Consider the following 25,019-nt stretch of genomic DNA (forward strand, 5'->3'; position numbering starts at 1 on the left):
ATTACACCGTCGCGCCGAGCACTGGAGCACAAATTCTACTTTTTTTTTCGTTTCTGCTTTTTCTTATACCGCGTCCAAAACAAGTCACATCTCTTGTTTACCTTTGTGACCAAAAAGTGCCATCGATTATGCGGAAGCGAATTCGTAGGTCGGGGCGTGGGCAGGAAAAGAAATTAAAAAAAAAAAGATGGCGTGCCCTTAATGGCGACGTAAAGAAAAGCGTGGCTCATGACGCTGAAATAAGTATCGAGGCAGGAATTGGGCCGCGTGCTTTAGAGTGTTCCCCTTTCCAGGAACATGCCTCGCCCGTCGCATCTCACGGAGGCGAAATCTTGCGGGAAATTGCCCCTCGCCGGTATGGTAGACTTTCCTTTGCGCCGAAAGTAAGGGGGGGGGGGGGATGGCAGTGAGGCTCTTCCCCGAGGGGCAGTAAATCTGTCCGGATAGAAAATGACGTGAAATTTCGATCAACTCCACCGCTCTCTCTCTTTTCCTTCTCGGCCCGTGTTTCCGCGTTCTCGCTCGTGTTGCTTTCTGGTCCTTTCGCTCGCTTTCTTTTCGCATTTAGTTTTATTATTTCTGTTTTCCGCTCGAGCACCTCGGACCACAGCCGCTAGAAGCCTCTCCTCGTCTGCTTGTTTTGGTTTTGTAAATATTTTAACGTGTTTGTTGTGGGTGCGGTCATCCATGCTTGCTTGCTTTGTTTTGTTTTTTTAATGTGGAGGCTTTCGCTGTTGCGCTGTCGATAGGTTGGGCTTCGTAGGTTTGCGTGCCTGTGTGACGTCATACATTCACGCGATTGCGCCAAGGATACCAGATAGATAGTAACATTTATTCTGGTCCAGAGGAATCTTCACCCCTGTCGAAATTTGGGCTTGTTGATGCATTGTGCGACTTACCTCTTCTTGTGTCCCCGTTTCTTAGCGCTATTTTCAGTCGTCACAAATCTTCACCCCATTTTATGGGGGCAAGACTGCCAGCCGCTCCCACGTTGGGAGAGGAAGGCCAAGCCTCACAGCTGCGTCGTGGGCCTTTTGGACAGCCCGGAGTTGGTCAAACCAGTTGTGGCTCTTGAGAAAGGAATGAAATTCTTCCTCTGTCAATCCATGGTCCGTGTGGTGCTGCAAAGAGGGGCACCCCCAGAGCACGTGCAAAAAAGAAGAAGATGGTAATGAAGAAAAAATTCAATAAATTACAGACTAATAAGCGAAAATGCTACCCAGACAAAAAAATTCACCCCTTATCTGCATGTCTGAGTGAAAATGTCGTAGAAAGACGATAGTGTTCCGTCTGAAGGGAGTAAATAGAACATTTATTTTTTTGTGTGTGTGTGTTGCGCGAAAAAATCGGTGAATGGTATTCTGGAGGCGCTGCTTGAGACATGAGTGCCATCTAGCGGTAATCTCAGAAAACGAAAGAATAGCCTCCGTTATAGCGAGCGCGCAGCGCGCGGGCACAATCTTGTAGGCCACATTTTGTAGATTTAAACGCAGGTGGCAGCTCCGTATCGTCTTAGCAAAGCTTAGGAAACTCGCCTTTTCGCGCATGGTGCCGCATTGTCAGTGCAGCGCAATAAACACTACAGTTCTTAAAATTACTTATGCATGCCTTTTTTTTTAAAGAAAAACACCGCAGAACATTGATGTGTTGATATTGTGCCTCAGATATGAGCAATAGTTTTTTTTTAATCGATGATTGCACAACTATGAACGCAAAAACGAGAGAAATCTTGGTGGGCGCTGTGGATGTGAGCGTACGTGAGCCGTTTCGCTTGACAAACCGATAAACAGAAAGACAGACAGACCGAAATTTTCACGTTGAAGTGTCCTAAGCAAGACTATCGTCTTTAAACGTACGTGCTTATCAGGAAAGGGTCGGGTAGGGCGATAAGAGGGGAACCGAGATAAGCGCACCGTGGCACATGGAAAACGTCATAACTGTTCACAATCGCAATCGTTCCGAATCTCCGTGTTGAAACGAACTAGCGTGCCAGCAGCGAGCGTTATAAAAGTAATGGATGGATGGAAGGTAATGGTAAGTTTTTCAGTTCTTTCCCTCTGCCACCGTGAGATTGTTTGTCCATTTGGTGATACCGTCTTTGGGAAGTTGAGTGCACACTGTCCCGGTCCTGCTCGCTTCATTGGCAGCGGCGCGCTGGCACTGTTTTCAGCGCGGAGCGAGCGATTGGGGTAATGGAAGAGCTAAACGAGTTTCTGAGTGGCCCCGGAGCCGGCGGGAGGGGGCGCTCGTGAGCTCATCACTCAGCCGCTTGTTCGTCGCTTCGTGTGCCGGACGACGAAGACGGCAAAGCAAATGGGGCCATCGGAGGGAAGGCCAGTCTGGAAGTGTTGTACCGCATATCATTACGCAGAGGACCGCGGCGAAAGAACCGAGGCGGCGAGGGGAAGGAGGGCTTGGACGGGAGACGAGGCACCGCGCCGCCGAACGGTCTCGAGCGAAAGAAGGGGCAGGATGGAGGATTGGCTTTGGTCGTTCCGTTCGCTTCGTCTATGTCACGATGGGGAAAAAAACAATAACGGAGAAACGGAAGCGGACATCTCTTACATCTCTCCAAGCTGTTTCTGCTGCTATAGAGGTTGACAGGCCGGGGTGATGCGGAGCGACCGTGAGAAGACGTTTCTTGGCATGAAGACCGACGGACGGGTCAAGTAGGAAAAGCGACTAGAAAGGTTACTGCTGTACCGTCTTTCGTGATCATTAAAGGCACCTTGCGTGAACCCGAAAGTTGCAGGATCAAATCCCGGCCTCAGCGGCGGCCGCATTTCGATGGAAGCAGTCTGCTGGAGGCCCGTGTACTTTGGTTTAGGCGCACTCTGAATAACCCCAGGTGGTCTAAATTTCTGCAGGCCTCCACTACAGCGTCCCTCATGATGGTATCGTGGTTCTGGAACGCAAGACCCTAACAGTTAAGAACGTTATCTTTAAAAAATACTGTCTTACCCCGCTCACCCACGTGCTTTCAAGCGCTCGCTCACCCACCCACTCACTCACTAACTCATTCTCACTCACCACTCACTCACAACAGGGAAAAACGTATGAAAGAGAGAATTATACGTCGCCACGATATGGGAGCAATATAGAACTCCCTGCAGTCTTGTGCGCGACCTCTCTTTTTCGTAGCGCGGCAGCGGTGTATGGGTGAAGCAGCTCCACGAGGTGCATAAAATGACGGCTGAATAGAAGAATGAGAGGTTCTTGTCATTGGGAAATGGATGTCCCTAGCCGGCAGCGGAGCGGACTGGCTGTGCCTTGTTCCCTCTATACAGAAGGGATGGTACGGGGGCTCGGCAGGCGAGGTGGCCCGAATTCCGCCGAGATTGCGGCAATAGGTGAACCTTTTTCTTATTTATCTCTCTTTCTCCCTCGCTCTTATTGCTCTCGTTTTTTCGATGCGCAATTTTATCTACTTCTCTCTATGGGGGCTGTGGACGATGGGAAGAACATTCCCCTTGCGCGACGCCCGTCGGCTGTCTCCTTTATTTGGCTTCTTTTTCAGAGTTGTCCCTGCGCTTTGCTTGCTTTGTCTCTTTCACGCTTCTAATGATATATATATATATATATATATATATATATATATATATATATATATATATATATATATATATATATATATAACGTGTGCTGCATACTATCTTAGTTCGGTTATAATTTTTATATCGCCTTCTTTATGTAGTCTACCGTTTCTTGTTTTTTCTTTCCTGCCTCTATTCGCTTTATTTCTTTCTCGCCCCTCCCGCAGTCCCCTTTTCTTATTCTTGAAGATGGTCGTGGCGAAGTTGTCAGCTGTCAGCGCTGAGGAAAGGGGCTGCAGACAGTGAGTTAGAGACTGAAGAAAAGGACGCACACCCGCCGTCGTATGTAGGAGTATCCGAGAAAAGGAACGGGTGAAGATTGGGGATACCGTTAGGGAATAAAGGAGGGGAAAGCGGGGAGAGTGGAGCGAGAACTCTGCACCGTCCGCCTGCGTGCCGCGCCATCAATATGGAGATTGGCGGTGTCCGAAGAGGCAGCCGCGTGTTCTTTCCTCTTATAGTTTCTTTCTTTTTTGTCTTTCAAGTGTTTTTTTTTTGCGTGTTTCCATATCTTGTCTGTATTCTGTTTGTGCTAGCGCGGAGCTCTAGTTTTCCTCGACAAGTCTTCATCTTCACTCGGTCCTCGACTGTGCGATCGAAGAGAGCTCCGCTGCTGCTGCCTGTCTTTTCCCCCAATGTTGACCGTCCGGTTCGTACTCGCTGCTTCCTGGCATCGCTTCTCCCGGCAGGGTTCACTTGTTCTCTTGTGTTAGCTTCAATGCCTATCTTCAGTGCTCCGTCTAGTTCTCCTGCGTACAATAATCGAATGCACTTCGCTCGTCCATCCGTTCCGTCACGAAGATCCGTTGCCGTATGTGTGGCTGTAGTTCTTATGAACGTGCGCCCGTGGCGTGTCATGTGAGGCGCTGTAGGTCACTGGAGTGTGGTCTGGAAAGCCTTATTCGCGTGAGGAGTCGGATGATGTGAGGTGGCGGTTCAAGGCGAAATGGGTTTCAAATAAACATGCTTACATGTATTATAGGCCTCAGTGACCGTGCGGTATAGGTCTCAAAAGGCGGAGATTGCCGTCGTGTTTGTTACGGAGAAAAATGGGGCGCAACGCCCGCATCAAGGCACCCTAAAGGAAACGCCTGTGCGGTGTTTCCTGTGAATACATTGGTGCCTTTTCGCACAGGTTACATTCTAGTGTAGCTAAGGAAGTGATAAAGTGGTTTTATAGATAACAGGCGAACTTCTAATGCTTTTCCAGATGATGAGAAGAATGATAACTGTTAGTCATGTGCAGAGGAGTGGGAAAAGTGCACCTGATTGCTTTCTGCTCCATGAATGGGAGCGATATATATGAAAACAGGTTGCTGTTCAGGATGTCTGTTCGGTTAGTATTGGCTAGCTCGCCTATACTGTCTTATTTCTAGATTTGAGTTGAACGGATGAGTTGTCGACGTTGCTACAAAATGCAATCAGAAATGGTGCGACAATCTCATAAAATGCTACTAGATAAACGTTATGCTAGTGAAGCGTATGTTATTGGTGTATTGCGTTTTATGTGTGCTTGTTTTCTAAAACTGTCTCTGTCTCTCTGTTTTCTTGATACACGAAAGAAAGAAATTACGTCGGAGCATTCTCGTTACTTATATCTTCCTTCGCGAGCTATCAATACAGGCCGAAGCCTAACACTAACGTCATTTGTGTGTCTGACTAAATGATGGGACGCGGAAAGCCGCAGTATCACAGCTGCCCGCCGCGCGCGCTCCTGCACTTAGCGCGCGCGAAACGGCCGGCTATTAAGAAGACCGGCGTAGGCGTACATCATGAGGATCGGAAACATTATCCCAGGATGACGGAAAGCGTTCGGAGACGCAGACATTAACCCGTAACGCTGAGAAGCTTGAAGAACGGGCATAAAAGGGTGGGTATGAAAAAAGAAGAAAGTCTGAATGAGCCGGTGCCGTTTTTAGAGTGGCGATCCTAGATTACGACGGAGAGCCATCTTTCGTCACGCAATTTTCGCTTCTGAGCGAAAACGGGGGAAGAAAATAGGGGAGAAAAAGAAAGAGCGCACCAGATAGGTACAAGCGGTATTCTCGAATCACGTAGAAAGATGTAGAGAAGGAAGAGGTTTATGAATAGCTGCGCGGCAATGCCGTAAGAACATTAAGAACAGCGCGTCTTGCGGAGGGAAGCCTTGTCGCTGTTTACTCGCCGTTAAACCGGCCCTGTCATGGAAATATAAAGAAGGACTTACAAAAAGAGATAGGGAAGAGGAATCCGAGGATTAGGCGCGCTGATTGCTCCTTCTTTGTGCGATGGGTGTTGTATGGTTGCGCCGCCGTCAAAGTCCGAGTTGGCTCCTTTCCTAACGTCCGGTAGCTGGTCCAGGAAGGATGATGAAGTCTAGGGGGAGAGAGCGTCGTGAGGGTTGGCCGATGATGAATGTCCAGTGTGCGCGAGCGATTATGCGCGTAATGGAAGCGGCTCGGATTTGCCGCCAGCCTAGGAGGAGGCGATGGGCGCGGATTTAATAGTCTTCGACGCGATCCTCGTAGCTCGCGCCGTCGCTGTCTGTCGCCCGAGAGATAAAAGAGCCCCGAAACGGCACCACGTTGAGAGCTGTTGCCGAGTGATGTGTACAGGGCGTGTCGGGAGTGTGGGACGACGGTATAGGCGTAGCCGACGTCTGGTCTTTGTCGTTGTCCACCATGCCGCCGTGTCGAATCAGCGTTCTTCTTCCAGAGTGGCGCTCGTCACAGTTGGGCTCATTTTGGGTGCACGCTAGCCGCAGTGTGTATCGTAACGAGTATGAACCGGACCTTCCGTAACATTGCGTGAAGCTGTAAATAATAGTAAACAGCCAGCAATAGGCGTGAACTTAGCTGTATAATATGGCTAAGTTGCGTGGCAAATATTATTTGGGAAGAAGTGGAACACAATTTCCTATGTTTGTGCTCGTGTTTTACGACAATACGTTTTCTGTTTTACGAACTTGAATTTTGTGTCATTAGCGAAGTGCTATAGGTTTTCTTAGAGAAGACTGTATATTTGATAAACCTGACTGACTGGGATGTGAAATCTGCAGCCTTACGAGTATAGCTCTCTGTGTTCGCTGGGATCTTGTTAACGTTTGCCTAGGTCGTACGTAGCACGAGGAAAAGAGGAGCCAGGAATGTTTGCTGACTGGAATACTCCATAACCAAAATCTCCGAAAAACTGCGTTGTTTCCGCGCAATGCAATAAAACTTGAAAAGTGCGCGTGTGCTCTCTTGCACATCCCAGTTCCACGAAACGTTTGAAAAAAAAAAAATCGACAGTGCTGCATTGGAGCTTCGGATTGGTATGCCCGCTGTTATCTTCGTTTTTTTTTCTTCTTCTTGTCATTTCTCGCGTAATTTTGCCTGCGTCACATCATTAGAGCGTCTCGAATCCCCAGTCTATGGCGCATATGATCTCGCTCAGGTGGATTTCGCGTACATGGTGTCGTAGTGTACGACTTTGCCGACTATGTCTTTCGGGCGCACTAGTTGGCGTATGCGCGAAATTTGCATATTGACGCAGCTTCCTCGCTTCCGTCTGCGGTTGCGCGCGACTTGACGGGGAAACATCTCGCCATGTTCGTGTGGTGTTCGCTTCAATAAAGCGAGCGCCCAAATTTGCTCGCCTCCTTTTTGACCTCCCCCCCCCCTCCTCCCCGTGCCCTCCCGCTTGCAGCATGTACTCAGGCCGTGCCGCGTTTTTGGTGAAAATGCGTGTCAGCGCGAGGAATATTGAGGTAATCTCGCGACAAGTGCCTTTCGTTTTCCGGGTGATCGCAGCGTCTCGCCGAGTCGGACCGTGCGGAATCCCTAATGGCGCTTTTATGAGGCCGCCCCGAAGGAGTAAACGCGAAAGAGCGGCTCGCCACTTGATGCTCGCGGTTGGCGCAGAACTACGGCGCTTCCTTTAGCCGTGACTCCTAATTATACCGGGTATACTTTTTGGTCGCATATTGTTAGCGCTTCTTCGCCGGTGGTTGCGTTCTCTTTTGTCGTTGCGTAGCCCTGGGCTTTTTCGCAAATTAGCGTAAGTTGTCGGGACGAGCCTATAGCATGATTATGAAAGTAAAAGGACACGCACGCGCGTCTTATATGCCGTAGGCCTGCGCTCCTTAAGAGTCGCCGTAGCTTCGTGGTGGCGTGCGGAGATGGTGATGTTCGCCCAGAACGCCGATGGTCAATTTTCGCATAGAACGATACACGCCGAAGGCTTTCACTTTTAGAAACTGCGTGTTATACAATCACGCTTATGCAGTCGTATTTCAAATGTGCGATAAGGAGCGAGCTTTGCAAGCTTGGGAAACGTTTCCATCACACTCGTGCAACAATCCCATCGGAGAGGTGAAAAAAAAAGAGGGGGGGGGAAGGGGCGTATCTGAATACGTGCTGCCTTAAAAGGGCACTAAACTTAAATAACAATGTACGTCAGAGTAAAAGTTCATTATATGACAACGTCTCAAACGACAGTGTTATCAACAGCAGTGCTCTAGTTACCGAGAGAGAAAGAGAGAGAGAGAGAGAAATAACGTTTATTGCACCCGTCTAGAATGACGGGAGGAGGCTTCGGTCTCCGCCCCCAATCATCCCCCTAGCCATCGGCCAGAATCCCTTGGGACTCGGCGGCGGTCAGGGCGAGACCGATGACTTGACGCTGTTCTTCGCCGTCACGGCTGTGTAATAAGGCCTCCCAGGATTTTACGTTTCTACTTAAGTCATTGTAAGATGGGCAGGTCCATACCATGTGCACTAAACCCGCAGTGCTGTTGCAGTGCGCACATCCGGAGTTGAACACTCCCGGGTGCCATTTATGTACAGGTGAGGGTTTGGAAACACCCCGGTTTGCAGTTTTCGCCACATAATTTCCTCCTTTTTGCTCAGCTGTTTAGCTGCCTCTGGTTAAATCTTACCGAAAAAATCTGGTAAGTACACGAGAACAGATGCGCTACGCGTAGGACATTCTCAAAGAGATGCTGATGACGTGAGAGGTGCCGCCTACAATTTAATTACCAGTAATCGAACTAGCTGCACTAAATAAAGAACCTTCCGCGCATCAAAAGATGTAATAAAATGACGCGTAATAAACCGCTGGACGCTACTATGGGGAATTGCGCGAGTGGTTCAAAAGTTCAATTATCGCCTGGCTAAACTAGGTCGTGCCATCTAGCGGGGTCCAGTTAAACCAGTAGTTTATATCATCTCGGAGCGAATAGCCAGTAAAGTTTTCAATCAATTAATTAATCAGTCAATTTGAGCGAATAGCAGGAAATCGTTTAATGGTCGTTGTTGTCGCTGTTGCTTCCGCTACTTTCGCTCTGCTGCTACTAATGTCGGTGGCCGCGCAGTAAAGCCGGGCAACGTTGTGCACTGCGACAGTGACGCGAGATGTTCCGCTTGGGTGGGTAGTTTGAAGTGCGCTAATCCGATGCGGACCACTAAAACGAGGCTTTATTTCAAAGTAAGCACTCTTGGCACAAAAGTAACACTACGAGGTTTTTGGGCCGCCATTTCAACAATCAACGTTGACTTAATCGTTGCATTTAGCGTCCCTTTAACCGTGATTTAGTCCAAAAAGCCACCACGGGCTCGTAGCCTACGAAGGAAGAGGCGTAGAAAGAAGGATGGACTAAAAACACCTTCCGCGACACGCTTCGTTGGCATCTTTGTGACAGCCGTAACAAACAAACATTTGCGGCAACAGCCCTCCCCCCCCCCCCCCCCCCCTCACCATCCCCGCCTGCCACTTTTTCCCCGTCTCTCTCTTCCAAGTTGGAAGACGCGACGCTGCAGCTCGCAATGCCATAAAGCTTTCCTCAACCATTGTCGTCGCTTTAGTTTAGGGTGCCGCCGTCTTTTGTTCGTTTTTCACAGCAGAGTAGAGTAATTCGCCGGCTCGGCGAAATGCAGCGTCGGCGGTTGGGAAGAGTTGGCCCCGACGGGAAGAGGTGCTCTGCGCACAGAACGGCGAAATGACGATGGTGTTTCCAGGCGCTGAGGAGGGCTTGCTTTGAAATGGGTAGCGGCGCTTCTTCTCGTTCGCAGTGTGCTGCGGCTGTTCGTTTTTTTTTTCCGCTCGTCTTTTTTTTTTTTTTCACTTTTGCCTCTAAAACCTCTGGGTGGGCCTCTCTCTCCGTTCGCACTTTGCCGTCTTTAAATGTTCTTACCTACAAAACTTGCGTGCTTGGTGGGCTTTTGCGAGTGTTATTTTAGCTTTTGCGAAAACAAACAAACAACAAAAAAATGTGCACCTCGTTTTCTCCTCGCGAGGTGTCATGCCAAGTTGCTTCCTTCCGCCATAAGAACGTTTTTCTTGAGCTCCACTTTGTTCGCGCATAATTTAAGAAATTTCGGCGCTTCTTATTTACAGCGCGTTTTTTTCTTGTCCTTTTTTTCTTGTTTATCTTCGCTTTCTAGCGATATGTGTGAACTTTCTCGCGTTGTGGAGGAAACACAATAAAAAAAATGAGTATAGTAGGTCGGCCTTTCTCACCTGCAGCTGTTGTAATTTGTTTCGGCGGTTCCGGCATCAGTCAACGGGTAATCCCCGTCTCCAGCCGGCGTGTCGGTGGCCAACGTTAGCCCCCGTATAGCGACGTGCAAGCTTGGTAGTTTATGCCGTGAAGGAATGCTGGCATATTTGCGCTATTTATGTTACGTTTTTTTTTTCTCGTCGTTATTTTTTTTCGCGCTAGCTTTATTACCTTTGTTAACTTTTACCATCCTTATCGCGAGGCACAAGCACACGTCCTCATGTGGCCATGCGTTTGTACGTCTGCCAATTTGTGCGTATGTGTGTTTGTGTGTACATCAAAGACAGAGAGAGAGAGAGAGAGAGAGAGAGAGTGAGCTGGTGAGTGAGTGAGTTAATGTTGGCTTGCCGTTTCCTCGCGTTTTGCGTGCCCATTGCCATTTCGTGTTGCCGTCGTTCCTGAGTCTTGAGAACGGACTAAGCGGATCGTTTACTCCTCAGCTTAACTTTCTACCTGGTGAATTCTTGGTGAAGAGTAAAAACACGAAACCAGACAACGCGCGCTGCCGTGTCCTTGTTTCGACGTCAGTTGGATCGCGTGTTGTCGTTGATTTGCAGTTGATAGATAGATATGTGGGGTTTAATGTCCCAAAAACAAAATATGGTTATGAGAGACGCCGTAGTGGAGGGCTCCAGAAATTTTGACTACGTGGGGTTCTTTAACCTGCACTCAAATCTGAGCACACGGGCCTACAGAATTTCCGCCTCCGTCGAAAATGCAGCGGCCGCAGCCGGGATTTGATCTCGCGACCTGCGGGCCAGCAGCCGAGTACCTTCGCCACTAGGCCACCGTGGTGCGGCGGGGCTTCGTTGCTAGTTCGCATGTTTTTGAGCGGCAGTGACGGAAAGCATTCACTAGTATGTGTTGCCTTTATGCGCAGATGCGTGCCTTTATTTTTTGTTGTTGTAGAGGTTTAACATTAGGAATGATGGTGGCACCGGGAAGTGAAATATTGGTTTCAAATTATGTGTGCGTACATGCATTGATGAACCGATGAATTTATTGATTGATTGATTGATTGGTCGGTAGATCAATTGATTGTCTGACTGACCGACTGATTGCGCCTGCGTGCCCTATCGCATCGCGAATCCTTTCCCACATCACTAGTCTTGTTGCGGCGCTGCCAACTTTACAGGAGCTTGGGAAACATTATTGTCATCATTGTGACCAAATAGCTAAACTTTAGCAAAACCCGTTTTTTTTTTTTTTTGTCTAAGTGGCTAAATAAGAAGTGAATCTGGAAGATTTTCACGGAAAGGAGACAGTGAGTGCGATTAGTAGTAAGTGAATAAAATAAAACACGTAGAAAATAATACAGTCGCCCGTCGTAGTTTGGAAGTCATTGAAATACATATGGATGTTTTCTCGCAATTGATTTCGGCATTTAAGTTTTTTTTTTGTGAACCAGGGTGCGGAAAAGTTTGGACAGCTAGTAAATTTGGTGCTTTTTCTTAAATTTAGGTTCTTGAAAATCGTGATGTTGGACATATTACTGGCCTCTAGCTGAGCCAACTGAAGGAAGAGAGTCGTCGTAATTCCATTTGAGTGCACATATTTGCAATAGAACTCTTAAGCTGTTCTTAAGATGAGATGGCAGCTGATATCGTTACTTTACATGCGTCGTAACAAAGGCGCCTGCTTTTTAATCCTATTTCATTGCACCCATGAATTTTTCTTGGTTTTTTTTAGGTGGAAAATAAAAAAAGAAGCAATGAAACTTTTTCGTCAGGTGGAAAAGAAGTAAGAGTCGTCGCGAATTGAGCAAAAGACGTGCGAAAGTATGTGAAGTAAACAAAACAGAAAATTATCGCGGGAAAGTTGTATTACATCTAAAAGGGGAAAAAAAGGTTCGGCGTCTTTCGTCTCCGTTTTGGGCGCTTTCGCTTCTAGCACCGTCAAAGCTGCGTGTATCACCTTGTCGGTAGGCATCCATTTCAGTTCAAAAAGAATGCCGCGTCTTCGCGTTCGTGTGTAGTGCTGACATAGCGCTGCGCGGGCTCCGAGCATCTCGAACATCCCTGCTCGAAATGTTGCCGGGCGCCGCTGCCGCTGCAAAAATCACGACAAATGATGGTTGACGATTGTGTGCTTGTGTGCCGTACCGTGTCGCATTAATTCTGTGCAGTGTTGCCAGTGCTCCCCGGCTAGGAACCGTGCAGGCATTCTGATTTTTGCGAAGTGTAAAGTGAGAGGTGTGCAGCACAACGGCTTTACACGATCGACTCTTGCGATTCTCGTGGATTTCGCGGTGCTCCTAGAAACGCTACAATTTACGCAGTTCAGGTCGCCTGGTTATACGTTAGGTGAGCCCGGTGACTGTGTTGGTAGCACACGCACGTTAAAATATGCTGGAGTACTTGATGACGACGGGTCGGTCACATATGTCACTGCTTGGTTAGTAACTGCAATTACTACCTGCGAGGGTAGTAGCTGTCTCTACTCCAGCCGTTACAAACTGTGGGTGCTTATATTAAATCTTGTGAGGAAAAAAAAAAAGGTAGTAACCCTCACCAATATGTATTCATCTTGTCACATAATTTTTCAAATATTAATTATAGTTTAAATTCACGCAATGAAGATTACGACACAACTTCGGGTACTCACTAGGAAAGGGCAGCGCAAAAACACGGGGAAAAAAGACAAAAAGTGCTGAACCAGCTAGCCCCGAACCAAAGCGTGCACTTCTCGAACTTTGGGTAATCTTGCATGAAGTGTTACGAATGTGCTGTATGTTTGCTGTCGAAGTTATGCTCGTCCGTGTGCGCCACCTTAAGCTCCCACACTCAGCACGCGTCGCAGCTGTCAGCAGTACTGCATAGTTTTTTTTCTTTTTAACTAAGCAAGGATGTGGCAAAAACCTTACATACTCTTTTTGGAGGCACCTCGGGGATGGCAAATGGAAGGGAAGGAAGAATGCGAAGCGTCTGTTGGAACTCGTTGATTTTCCCTGTCGGCTAGCGCGGCGTCTGAGTTCGGTGTAACAAGTTTGGACGGGGCTCTCCGCAGAAAGACTGTGTGGACGTCATTTCTTTTCAAGCGCGTCGTAGGAATGGGCGCATCGACCCCGTGGTGCGTTGCCGTTGGCCCAGTGCTGACAGCTTGTCTCTTCCTCGTCGTCGGGACTAGTGGATCCTCGCGACGGTCGCGTTTTGCTGTGGAACCCTCGGTGCTTCTGCGCCTTTCCAACGCGATGCCCTCTTTTGCTTCGGCAGTCGCAGCTCGTTAGCAGCATTGAGTGCGGGAAACGGGTGTTTCCTTTTTATTCGCGGTGACAAAAGATCGATTTTCATCCTTCGAATCGCGCGAGTCTTGTCGGCTGTTATATATGCGATGCAGTGTTGTGCCTGTCAAAACTGAGATTGACTGCTCTCAGTGCTCCACTGAGCGTTTGTTTTATTATTTTTAATATTAAAAACAAACTGTCTTTTGAGCTTTTCCTTGCACAATACAGGTGGCATTCACGATGCTTCGGTTTTTTTTTACGGGCTCTTTTCCATTGGTGGACCGGATGGGCTCAAACTATGCTTAAGTCGCTCTTGTGAATACATGGCTGGGAGGGCGACCGTTGCGTCGTTATTGTAGCGGGATCCTTGCATGGTGTATTATGCTAGTTCACGTGCCGACTATTGCGCTTACCGTGCTCGGTTGCGGCTGACCCAAAAAGACGCGGTTTCGATCCCGGCTGTGGCGGTCGCATTTCGACGGAGGTTTAAAGTGGCCGTGTACTGTGCGATGTGGGTGCACCTCGTACAACATCAAATGGTCGAAATTTCCGTAGCGCTCCACTGAATCGTCTCTCTTAGTCATATCGTTGTTTAGGGACGCCATATGCCAGATATTAGTATTGTGTTTTTCAGTATTGCAGTCACTGCAGAGTCCTTAAGCGCTTTCGGAAAAGCGAAATGCCTGTCGATGCATTCGTTTGCTGCGCGTGCTGTGCAGGGGTTCAGGAAGGTTTGTGGACTTGCTTCGAGTTGCGTTGTAGAAACGTTCTGACCAGCCATGTGTCGATCAGGTTGGCTTCCATTCTCTTAGGGCAACGAGAAACGGTGCAGATAAGAGCGACCATTTTTCGCCCACTCGAAAAGCTACCGCGTATAAGATGCCAAACGGGGCGGCGAAGTTGTTTTTTTTTTTTTATAGGGGGCTATATATCGTCAGTCTCCGCTTTCTCCTGACCCCTGCGCTATGGCACTTGCGTGGGTCTGCTTTTTTTCTCGTTGCTCCTTTTCTCAGCTGTACATATGTGGAAGTGTAAGAGATCTTGCCTTATCTCCCGCAAGGTATCACTCTTTATCAATTCTCTATTTTCTCGAATTTTACAGCCTTCAGGTTCACCACAGTCGCCGCGCTCTTCGAGGCTTCCCTCTTTTGCTTCAGGGCGGAAGTGCGCGTAAATTTCTGAGACGCAACTTTTCTCGCTTGCCCGTTGTCTTGTCGACTGAGCGCGAAAGTGCACTTGCTCGTGGATGAGATAGCCGTGGCGGTCTAAGTTTTGGGCCCGTTGTAACCTTGTACGCTTGGTGGCCGAGGTTTCGAGTAGCTTCACGCGTCTTGTGTACGTGTTTTATACTTTTTTTCTTACTAGTGGTAGTTTTTAAGTGCGGAGCGTTTTAGGGGGCCGGAATGTCGTGTGGTGTCGCATATGTTCGTAGTCACTCGGCGTAATGCTCCGTGTGCATAGCACATTGAGCGCTCGCTCGCGCCAAGGCGGAGTCTTTTTTTTTTATTTTGTTCTCCGAGCGCCTTGCATATCATCACTTATCAGTCGGCAAAAAATAATAATAATAGTAATAACTAGTGTGCTTGGCGTAGCGCAGGCAAAACCAAATATAAAATAAACAGAAAGAAGTCAGAGGAAGCGCGAAATAGAGAGAGAAATCGGGAAATTGAAGAATAGGAAGAGAAACAAATGGATGATGGTTGAGGAAGAAATAAGAAAATACTAATAAAGAAGCCAGAGAACAACAGAACAAGGCAGAAAGAGAACGCCGTAGAGAAACCAAGCCCATCTCCGCAATCCATTCAGGCTTGGCCCTGCTTCTATAGGGCGAAGCGGCCTTGATTTTACGCTCGGACGGTTGTCCCGAGTATGGAAGTAATTTCTGTCCACCGCGGTGGTGCGGCGGTTGTATACGGTGCTCGGCTTCTGCAGAGACAAGCGATGCTGGTTCGATGCCGGCCCCGGCAGTCGCATTTGGATGGAGGCGGAAACGCTTGAGTTACGTGTACTGCGAAATGTCGGAGCATGTTGTTTAATAAAAAAAAAGGGGGGGGGGTGCCGAATTTTTCGGTCCTCTCCACTACGACGTTCCCCATAATCCATTTCTTGGTTTTGGTGCGTAGAATTTCATATCATTAATAATATTTTTTTCCCGGCTGCTGATGGGAAAAACTTCAGTACAGGTCAGGATGGACCTGCAAATAATAAATGGGACCAGCATTGGCGCTCACTAACAATCGCTTTATTTTTCTCGCATCGACACTTGTATAAATGCCACAACAACGAAACCTTGCACGCGCACGCGTAAGAAGACGTATATATTCGGGTACAACTTTAGAAGGCAGCGACGTTTTCCCCTCAAAGGCGGATGGACACGAGCTTCTACCAATAGGCGCGCACTTCAGGTGACGTCGTGAGTCGGACGGCCGGTGACCCTGCCGATGGAGAACATGCGGCCTTCGTTGTTTCCAGCTCAGTGCGCAAATGACCGATCGTTGGCAGCAGTGTGATGAGATATCTAGCTGTCCGATTAAGCATTTTGAGCTCGCCAACCATAATCAGAGAACAATAGTGGTTCAATTCAGATATTGCAGCATTTAAATGTGTTTCTATGCCACTTCTCATATCGAAAATGATGTGTGAGGGACGTTGCTTATCGGAATACGCGTTTTAGAAGCAGCCACATTTTTTTTAGCGGGACTATTTTTTTAGTCGTGAAACGAATCGGCTAATGCGCATCCGTCATCTGGGTGGGGGCCTGTCCTGTCTTCTCAAGTTGTACCCAACTATAGTCCCAATAGTAGCTTTACTGAAGTTCCAGCTGTTAGAGTGACGGCTTCGTGAGGGAATATAAGGTACGTATAGCCATCACTTTGCGGAAGGGACGTGTCAGTGACGCATGCCTTGGCGCCATAGGTGGGCAAACTCACTTATGAGTTAGACTTACCCACACATACTTAGACTCGGATTGAGCCGTGAGTTTGAGTCCGGCCGAGTTACACTTAAGTTAGCCCAGAATTACACTCATTAAGTCTGACTGAGTTCTACTTAATTAAGTCTTAGTCTGAGTGAGTCCCCTTGAGGAATATTTTGGCGACTGTGAGTTCAAAAGAGTCCGTTTGACGAAAATATGCGTGAGCGTGCGCCAAAGTGAGTCCGGCCTTGTTGCATTTTCGTGGGTGCAAGTCCGAGTGAGTCCGCTTGCGGAAAATTTTCGTCAGTGCGAAGCTGAGTGTGTCTGCTTGAAGAGAGTCTAAGTCCGGGTGAGTGTGAAGCGAAAATTGAGTGAGTTTCATTTATTTTCCCTACATATATGCTTGGCGCTGCTCTTCTTCTTCGCCACGCGTTCTCGTCGCATTTCCTGCCTCCACTGTTGCCTGGCCATCCTCTTCCTCGCGGGCATCGCTGCCGCTCCTATCGTTCTCTTCGTGGCGCTCGCTGGCCGGCACAGTATAACGGTGCCGCCGCAGGCTATACGTCTTCTCGGCATCGGCCCCGCGAAGTTGCTCGGTCGATGGGCTGCTTTCCGCGCTTCCTTCCGTCCACCGTTGATCTCGCCGCCACGGCAGGTTTATAGTACGCCTGACGCCGCGTGCATTGAGTAGTTGGTCGACTATAGCTTGCTGCTGTTTCTGCCCCTCTATTGTTCGTACGCCCCGAAGGAAAGAAGGAAGCACCGAAACGCTCACCTGTAACGGAGCTGTTGCTCACTTGTCGAGCCATTGGATTTGCACGACCTGCAATACTTACACGGTGGTTGTATGTCTTTAACGCACGTCGCGTGGTATGATTTGGTGCTAGGCTGTCCGGCTTTTTGTTGTAATTCCCGTTGGGCTGGTCCAAAAGCATAGGTATGCAAACCTAGCCATGAGTAGACTCACCAAAGATCACTGAAACTTAGATAGAGCCCTGAGTCGAAGTCTGAGTGAATCCTGTTGACGATGAACTAAAAATGCGATGATCAAAAAGGCAAGTGTTTCCAACGCTTTGCTATGACGACACGGTGGTGGCACCGCCCGTCGATTTGCGTTCTACACCTTATCGTCTCCGAGACAGGCGCCGATCAATCTCTGTGGGCGCGCACGCCTTCCTTCGTTTTCGAAGATAACTGCCAGATGGCGCTCGTGTCTAACGTGCCTCGATGCGCTCGTTCACCTTGGCTGCATGCATCCAGACTCTCTAACGCAGCGCTTCCAGAATACAATTCACTGACTTTCTCGCGCAGAACATCAAATAAACGATTTGTTCACTCTCTCCACACGCAAGACTATCGTCTTTCGACGACATTTGCAGTGAAACATGCAGATACGGGACGAATTTTTTCCCTTCATTTCTTTTTTCTTTTTCGTTTTCCCTCGTGCTTCCTTGAACAGTGGAAGTAAACGCCGCGATATGTTTTCTTGATATTAATTTTGTGGTGTCTCTTCGTCCCCTTTGTCTCTTCGTCCCGCTTTCACCACAATGACTCTAAAATTTTTTGCTGATATTACTTAGCGTGTTGTGAGCTATGTTCGCGTCTGCCATCGAGAAACTGAACTCATACTGAAAATTTTGGGAACTCGCGCTTGAAAAAGCATGGCTTCGGCTATTTGCCATTCCTTTTACATTGAAAGTATAAGTTTGTCTTCAAATAATAATAATAATAATAATAATAATAATAATAATAATAATAATAATGACGAAGTGAGGAGAGTAAGATAAAGACCGTGAAGCACACACAATGAATGGGCGACAACGACAACTGCGTCTGAGACGGGGAAGCGAAAACGAATAAGCAACAGCGGATGCTGGTCATTGTGCCTGGACTCGTCTCTGGTGTATGAGACCGGGTTGGGCGCCTCGGTGTCGTAGAAAGATTGATTGGTTTGATTGATATGTGGGGTTTAATGTCCCAAAACCACCATATGATTATGAGACACGCCGTAGTGGAGGGCTCCGGAAATTTCGACCACCTGGGGTTCTTTAGGGTGCACCCAAATCTAAGCACACTGGCCTACAACATTTCCGCCTCCATAAAAAAAAATGCAGCCGCCGCGAATCGTAGTAAACAATGGAAGCGTGGGGATATATGGAATTCACTGATACCATTGGAATATTATTGACTGATGGGACAATTCTGATTTCACGTAAAAGCCTAGCTCGATACACTGGCGTCTATCTTTTAGTAATGTGATGATCTTTCGTTGTCCCACGAATGACGTTCATTCGTGGGGACACCGCTATCGCGTAGATACGCGTTTAGAACTTGCGATCGTCGATTGACCTACATGACCCAAGACTCCCACAACCCTGATCGTTTTTTTTTTTTTTTGCGATGATAGAGGGGTCAGCGAGCAAACACGGCCAAAGTGTTTTAGCCTCGGCAGCCGTTGCACGCTTTTGCTCGGCAACAATTCAAGTCTCCTCGTTCATCGCTCGATGCTCGATCGTGTCTATTGGAGGTGAGCACGGCTGATCGCGCAGAAGGAACGAGGGTTGATTGAAACAAATGTACCTCGCAGAGGGAAACACCCGGGATGTCGTTCGTCTTCCAATCGCGTTCCTTTTGTTGCTCGTTCTTACAGACTCCGTTGTTCAATAAGACCCCTTTTTTCTGGATTTTCGTCGTGAACTGGAGGAAAGCATTGCTTCACTTTGAACTATATGGCGCTGGCAGATATTCTCCAATATTTGCACTGAATAAAATGAATGACTTCTCGCCCTTGGTTGGAACAATTTGGAGGAAGTTTTCTTGCCTATTCGTGAAACATTTAGGAGGTAATATAGGATAGGTACGTTTGCCTATTCTGACAGGTCGATATCGAAAGGCAAGAGTTGCCCGAAGACGTTGATTGGTTGCTTCTTCTGAATGCAACTGTTTTTCGTTGCTACTGTTCATTCAGCGCCATCATTTTCATAGTGGTTATTGCTTTCTTCGGATTTGATATAATCTCTAGTATCTACGCAATGGAAACAGCAAACGTCGCGTCAGGGAAACTGCTGAATGCCCCCTCCCCCCCCATACCTTCTTTTTCTTTGAAGCAGCTGGGTGTCGTAGCCACCGTTTGTACTTCCCCATGTTTTCAATAGTGGCAGTGGTGATACACCAGTTTATTGAACAGTCCATGTCTGAGCCAGTTTGTTCGTGCTACTTGAAGAAAAGCCAGCAAAACCGTGCACGGGATGTGAGAGAAGGAAGGCAGTCGCACACAACGTCAGTTCGATTTTAGAACAGTGGTCGGGACTGATGTATTTGGGCCAATGGCCTTTGCGAAGGAAAAATGCACAGTGTTGAAGTTGTGATTAGGGAAGTACGCGGCCAATAAAAAAAGAAGAAAACAAAATATAAAAGTTCCGCCTGGTACAATGTATTGCAGTTGTCGGACCTGTTACTATGAGCTCTTTCTCTTTATTTTGCAAGTTCTTAGTTTCATAAATATTGTTCTGTTTTCAACGCGGCCGTTCAGAGTGAATCAGTGAATGGCTGAACGCATTGTCATGAGGAAAATTAGCAAGATATACCGAAAAAATATGATATTGTCCGTACCCAGATTTTTGTCACGTAGCCATAGTTTCAGGCGTCGCACTGCCGCTGGTTTTGAAGTGCTGAATCTGTATTCATTCGCATACATTTTAATTGGCACGGACAACAACATAGACCTGGTAAAATTGTATCGTGCATCAGGGGTACTTGATTTTGGATACGTGTACTGGTGAGCTCAACTTTGGCACTTTCAAATCGATGATTACTATAACCGCCTATTTCTCTTACACTGTAGCTTTTCTTTTTCTTTTTTGTATACATTAGATGTTCAGAGCAGGGTAAATTACAGCACAGCACAGCATGTGTCCAGCCTATCGTTTTTGTCCTTCGTGTTTCGTGAATTCGTACTTTTCGTTTTCGTTGAGTTCAGTTCCTCGCAGTACAGAGTCTTTTATGTTGTGTTATTTCGGTCTTGCGTACAAGACTTACTTTGTTTTTGCTATGCCCTGGTTTCAAAATTACCAATCTTCTCTGGCATGACTTCGTTTTATTATTTTTTCTTTATTGTCTGTTTCATGCTTGAGCAGGCGATCTCGATCTGACGCGCGTAGTACATTGCAATAGGTTAATGCTTGTTAGCTTACCCGTAAGCTCCGTGAGTTTAGTAGACGCAGACCTGTTGGCACTCAGTCTACTTATGTAGCCCTAAGGAGCTTAGCTTAACGCTTTTGTGAGTGACTTGACACCAGCGTCCGTGTAATTAGAGGTGATATGCATGAAAAATCCTATAGCTCCAACGTTATCCTTTGGCACTCGCGTTTTACTGCAGCGCCTGTGCGTTCAAGAAAATTATGCACAGAGTATGAGCAGTCAAGTAGTGTCGTGCGTGTAACATACCTTGCCTGTTTGCCGGTTTGAGAAGCCTCGAAAGCGGAGGTATCATCACGCTAGCTGTAAACTCCTGAAGCTTAGTTGGGAGCCCATTGTAACCGAGCGTGCATAGCATGGGCGCGCTGCTTGTCGATCCAGCTTGACGGTGTAATACGTTGGCGCGGCTGTCGCTAATCTTTAAGTGCGCGCCTTTAGAGCGCTCGTTACGGCGAGACCGTGTCGTACGGGAGACGCTTAGAGGTAGCCTTTCGTTCGAGCAGTTGCGCCGTTGTGCCAACAGGAAGAAGATTAGATTGCGCTGTCGGGCATTTGTCGAAGGCGGACGGCGTCTGCGAGAAAAGCTAAATTTGTTTCTGTGTCTATAGCTTCCAAGTTTTACTCTTTGCCTTAAGATACGCCTTTTTCCCCTTTCCCACCTGCTCTCTCTCTCTCTCTGACCGACGCGGTTGTTGACTTCCTCGCACAGAAAGCGTTTCTGGACGGACACGAAATATCGTCCGAGGAAGATCACAGAAGACTTCGAAATTGCGTTCGCTACGCCCTGCTGGTAAGTTCCCTTTGTAGTCCTTGCGGATGCGGTTAGCGTTTCTTTCGCTCCATTTATGTCCCGTCCTCAACCCGTCCTCGACTGTGCCCCGTCCCGTATTGGTGTATTGTTTGTGAAATGGAATCTTTCCTGTGGCGTGTGTTTTGTTCAGGCGTGGGGGAAATCTGCAGTTATTTCCGAAGCTGCGTATTTGTTGCCAGGATTTGCCCTACTTCATCTACTCTGCTTCAAATCGAAGGGAATCGCTCCTAAAAAAACACAGGGCTGCAGCGTGCACGCATCGGGATTTTTGTCGGTATATCTCTACCGTGGTGTATTCAGTTTTTTGGTGCGTGTATCGACGTTGGCCTTGCGTTGCACTTTATTAAATGCATTCTACTTTCGTCGCATGCATATTTTAGTGGGTCGGCGCACACAGCACAATTTTCATTACGTCTGTCTCTGTCGCTGGAGTTGTAGTCATTGATAGGGAATCGTAATAAGGACTGTGTTCTCTTCCTTAAATATTGAATACGCTTGGCGACTGTTGCTTCCTTCTCGTAGACTCGCACCAAAACTATCTTTTATTGAGAGAAAGACATGACGATATTCCAACGATATATAACACGAAAATCAATCGTGTGCAATATACGCCAAGGAAATGGATTTATCAAATAGCCGATAGCAGTTGAACATAATCTGCAGCGCTCTCAGGGGCGGCCAGATGAACAACTGATTTCGTCAAATAAAACACCTTCTCACAAGAAGCTCAACGTAACAGAACCGTCTGTACCCTGATAAGTAAAAGAAAAACAGTGAGCGGAGACGAGTTCGCGAATAACCTAGTTAATCGTTCACCCTGCTTTACTTCGGCACTATGTGTATGAATCGGAGTGTGTTTTGAATCATCTTCAGAAACTAATTTTAAAGAAACGTTGATGGGAAACACTGAAACAAAGTAGTATTGGATAGAGATACTTCTATATATACTGGCATGCAGTACCGTCCAGTGTTTATTTTTACCCTGAAGGCTGGTGATGTTCGCGTTGGTTTTTTTTATTGCCAGATTGAGGACGTTAAGTATTTCGTAATTTGTTCTTTCCCGATGGCAGTATTATTTCTACTGGCTTTATAGAAGCTTTAGAGAGCGGGATCGAAATGGTGAACCGTGGATAAATGTTGTCTTGGTTTGCTTTCTTTTTTTTAACACGAAAGTGTTTATGTCGGGGTCCACCAAGATTTTAGTTACGTCATGGTAATGTCGTCTAGAAAATAACACGGATCAGAAGAGAGACAAAAGTCACAGTTTCACCAAATGGGCGAAGTAGTGAATGCGATAGCAACATATTCGAATGTTTTACGAAGCAAGGCAAGCATTTTTAGGCGCAATGTTATTTGTAGTAAACATGTCCTTGATGCTGAGTAACCAAGATTCCGGCGGCGCGGCCACAGAAGACAGACAAAAGTCAGTTTCGCCAAATGGGCGAAGTAGTGAATGCGATAGCTACATATTCGAATGTTTTACGAAGCAAAGCTAGCATTTTTAGAAGCAATGTTAATAAACATGCCCTTGATGCTAAGTAACCAGGTTTCCGGCGGCGCGGCCACAGTAGATGACCACAACAAGGCTCGTGCGTAGTGACGGCGTTCATGAGAAGCGCCTCCCGTGGGCAGCGCATGCTGGTATACTAAGGGCTATACGTCGTGTGTCGCCGCTGGTGGAAGTTTGTCGGGTGTACAGCACATCTATATGTGGACGGCTGCTCCAGCTAGGTACACTTCTGGCACCGCTTTTTCGTGTTGAGAGCTTAGCCCGTAGAAGCTCCCGCCTGCTGTGGGGGCAAAAGCCGTGCGCTGATCGTTGCGGCGATAGCGCGGCAACATTTTTTTTATCACTGTGGCCCGGATTTATAACTCTGCGTTTCATTAGGGCAACCCGCTCACGCTGGCCTCGCGAAATTGTGACTGGCCAACAGAGAAGCCAATATGCGTGTTGCATTTCCCTCTTATCGGGCAGTGGCGTTGATTAGCTCTAACATGCCGTGAGTAGGCTATCTTAGCCGAATGTTGGCGTACAATCAGTCACGCTTTTCTGGCGGTCACACCGCTTTCCTTGGATCTGCTCTTACCGTTATCTATATACAGCTACCACTGGCATCCATGATCACAGGGGCATATTTAACATTAATCAATCATTAATCATGGATGTTAGTTGTCGGGATGGAGATGTATCACTAAAGGGCCAAAGGGGATGCATTTACGAAAAACGGCGCTTTAGATGTCGAACACCACCAATATTGTATAAGCTCTCTTATATCATTCTACAGTGAGCAGTAAACTACTTCTGTAAGCAGGCGTTTCACTTTCGTGTTATATCGATTGCTATGGCGGGGGGTTCAATGCATGCTTTTTTCTTATGCAGCGGACTGAACTGTTCAGTCGTCTTATATATAGTCGAAGCCGAAATGCAACACACACACACACACACACACACACACACACACACACACACACACACACACACACACACACACACACACACACACACACACACACACTGAACTTGAACACACACAATTAACGCACAAAACAATTCGTTTACTGGCGAGTAAGCAAGTTGGCGAGAAGTTTACAGAACTTCTACTTGTTTAATATATCGTTTAGGTGTTTTTATTCCTCTTGGGGTTATGTAAACGTATATTTCGTGTATGCTTAACCGTATCTTCAATCGCACTGCACGCTGTTCCTGTATGTTGCCCATATACTGGCGCTAAATATTATTGCCGGTTTTCTGTCTGTCTTTCCTTCTTGTACCGTGGAAGGTTCTGTCTTTACGCACTGATCTGACTCGGCCGGCGCCTGAAATCAATTGTGCAAAGTGGCTGCCAGTTTCCTGTTACCCACGTACTGTGTTCTCATCGTGTGTGCGTGACGCTGTTACACGAACATTTCTTTTTTGCTCTTTGGCACATAACGTAATCCCTCGGCCAATGTCGGTACTGTAACGTCATTTTTATTTCGATAGCTAGAGGGTGAACAACAACTACAACAAAAACCGCTCTGATTAAACACGGGCGGTTTCGCGAAATCTGGTACTTTCGTTGCCTTGTCATTTTTCGCAAATGTGCGTTGGGGACTTGCTTGCGCTTGTACTGCGATCATTCAATCACGGTATATATTATTATAATATGGCAAATAGCTTGCGCTGTCAGGCTGGACTCTTTTTTTTTTGTTCTTTTACTTGCCTTTACTACCGTTATAATACCGCCCCACCCTTCCACTGCATCACTTCAAGGTTGTTTTTACATGCACGGACCCATCACAGAGTGTTTCTTTTTTAATCTGCAGAAACGCGTTGATTGTCCAAACTTGACAACTACAACGTTATAAAAAGGGGAAAAAAAGTGAGAGTAATATAGACTAACACAATATCGTATTTGCATAATGTCGTCTTGACCGTTTGATATTATTACTTTCAAGTTCCCGGGCTGAGTTCTCAAAAAGTTCTTTTTCGTAACTGCGTTTCCATATTGGTTAGGGAAGCTTCGCTAATGATCTGTTTTGCATCGTGATTTTGCATCTTTTCTCTGTCCCGCATCGTGAAATATTTTGTTACGAAACTTTATTAGCCTAATGCGTTTTTGTGAATACGGGCCCCGAAATCTGTAAGCTTCAGCGTGGTACAAGGCGTCAGCGGACGCCATTTACAAAGCTTTTGCAATGCTGTACGGTTTTGACTGCTTAATGCTACGTTTGAATATACCCGAACTGTCGCGCGCTGTCCTCCTCCGTTGCCCTGCGATGCC

At 47.2% G+C, this 25,019-nt stretch overlaps 1 protein-coding gene across 9 annotated transcripts in view; it reads left to right on the forward strand.

Annotated features, from left to right (window-relative positions):
* The window catches only part of Dys (Dystrophin), a 462,180-nt gene that overhangs the window by 276,548 nt on the left and 160,613 nt on the right, over positions 1–25,019 (forward strand). For 8 of the 9 annotated variants that reach the window (XM_075894910.1, XM_075894913.1, XM_075894908.1 and 5 more), the window contains one exon: positions 21,154–21,234. The exons of the other annotated variant lie outside the window; for it this stretch is intronic. In XM_075894910.1, the coding sequence (XP_075751025.1) occupies positions 21,154–21,234 (81 nt within the window). The remainder of the gene's footprint in view (positions 1–21,153; positions 21,235–25,019) is intronic. 9 annotated transcript variants of the gene reach the window in all.

The sequence above is a fragment of the Rhipicephalus microplus genome, chromosome 5 (genome assembly GCF_043290135.1).
Source record: "Rhipicephalus microplus isolate Deutch F79 chromosome 5, USDA_Rmic, whole genome shotgun sequence".
NCBI classification, from domain to species: domain Eukaryota; kingdom Metazoa; phylum Arthropoda; class Arachnida; order Ixodida; family Ixodidae; genus Rhipicephalus; species Rhipicephalus microplus.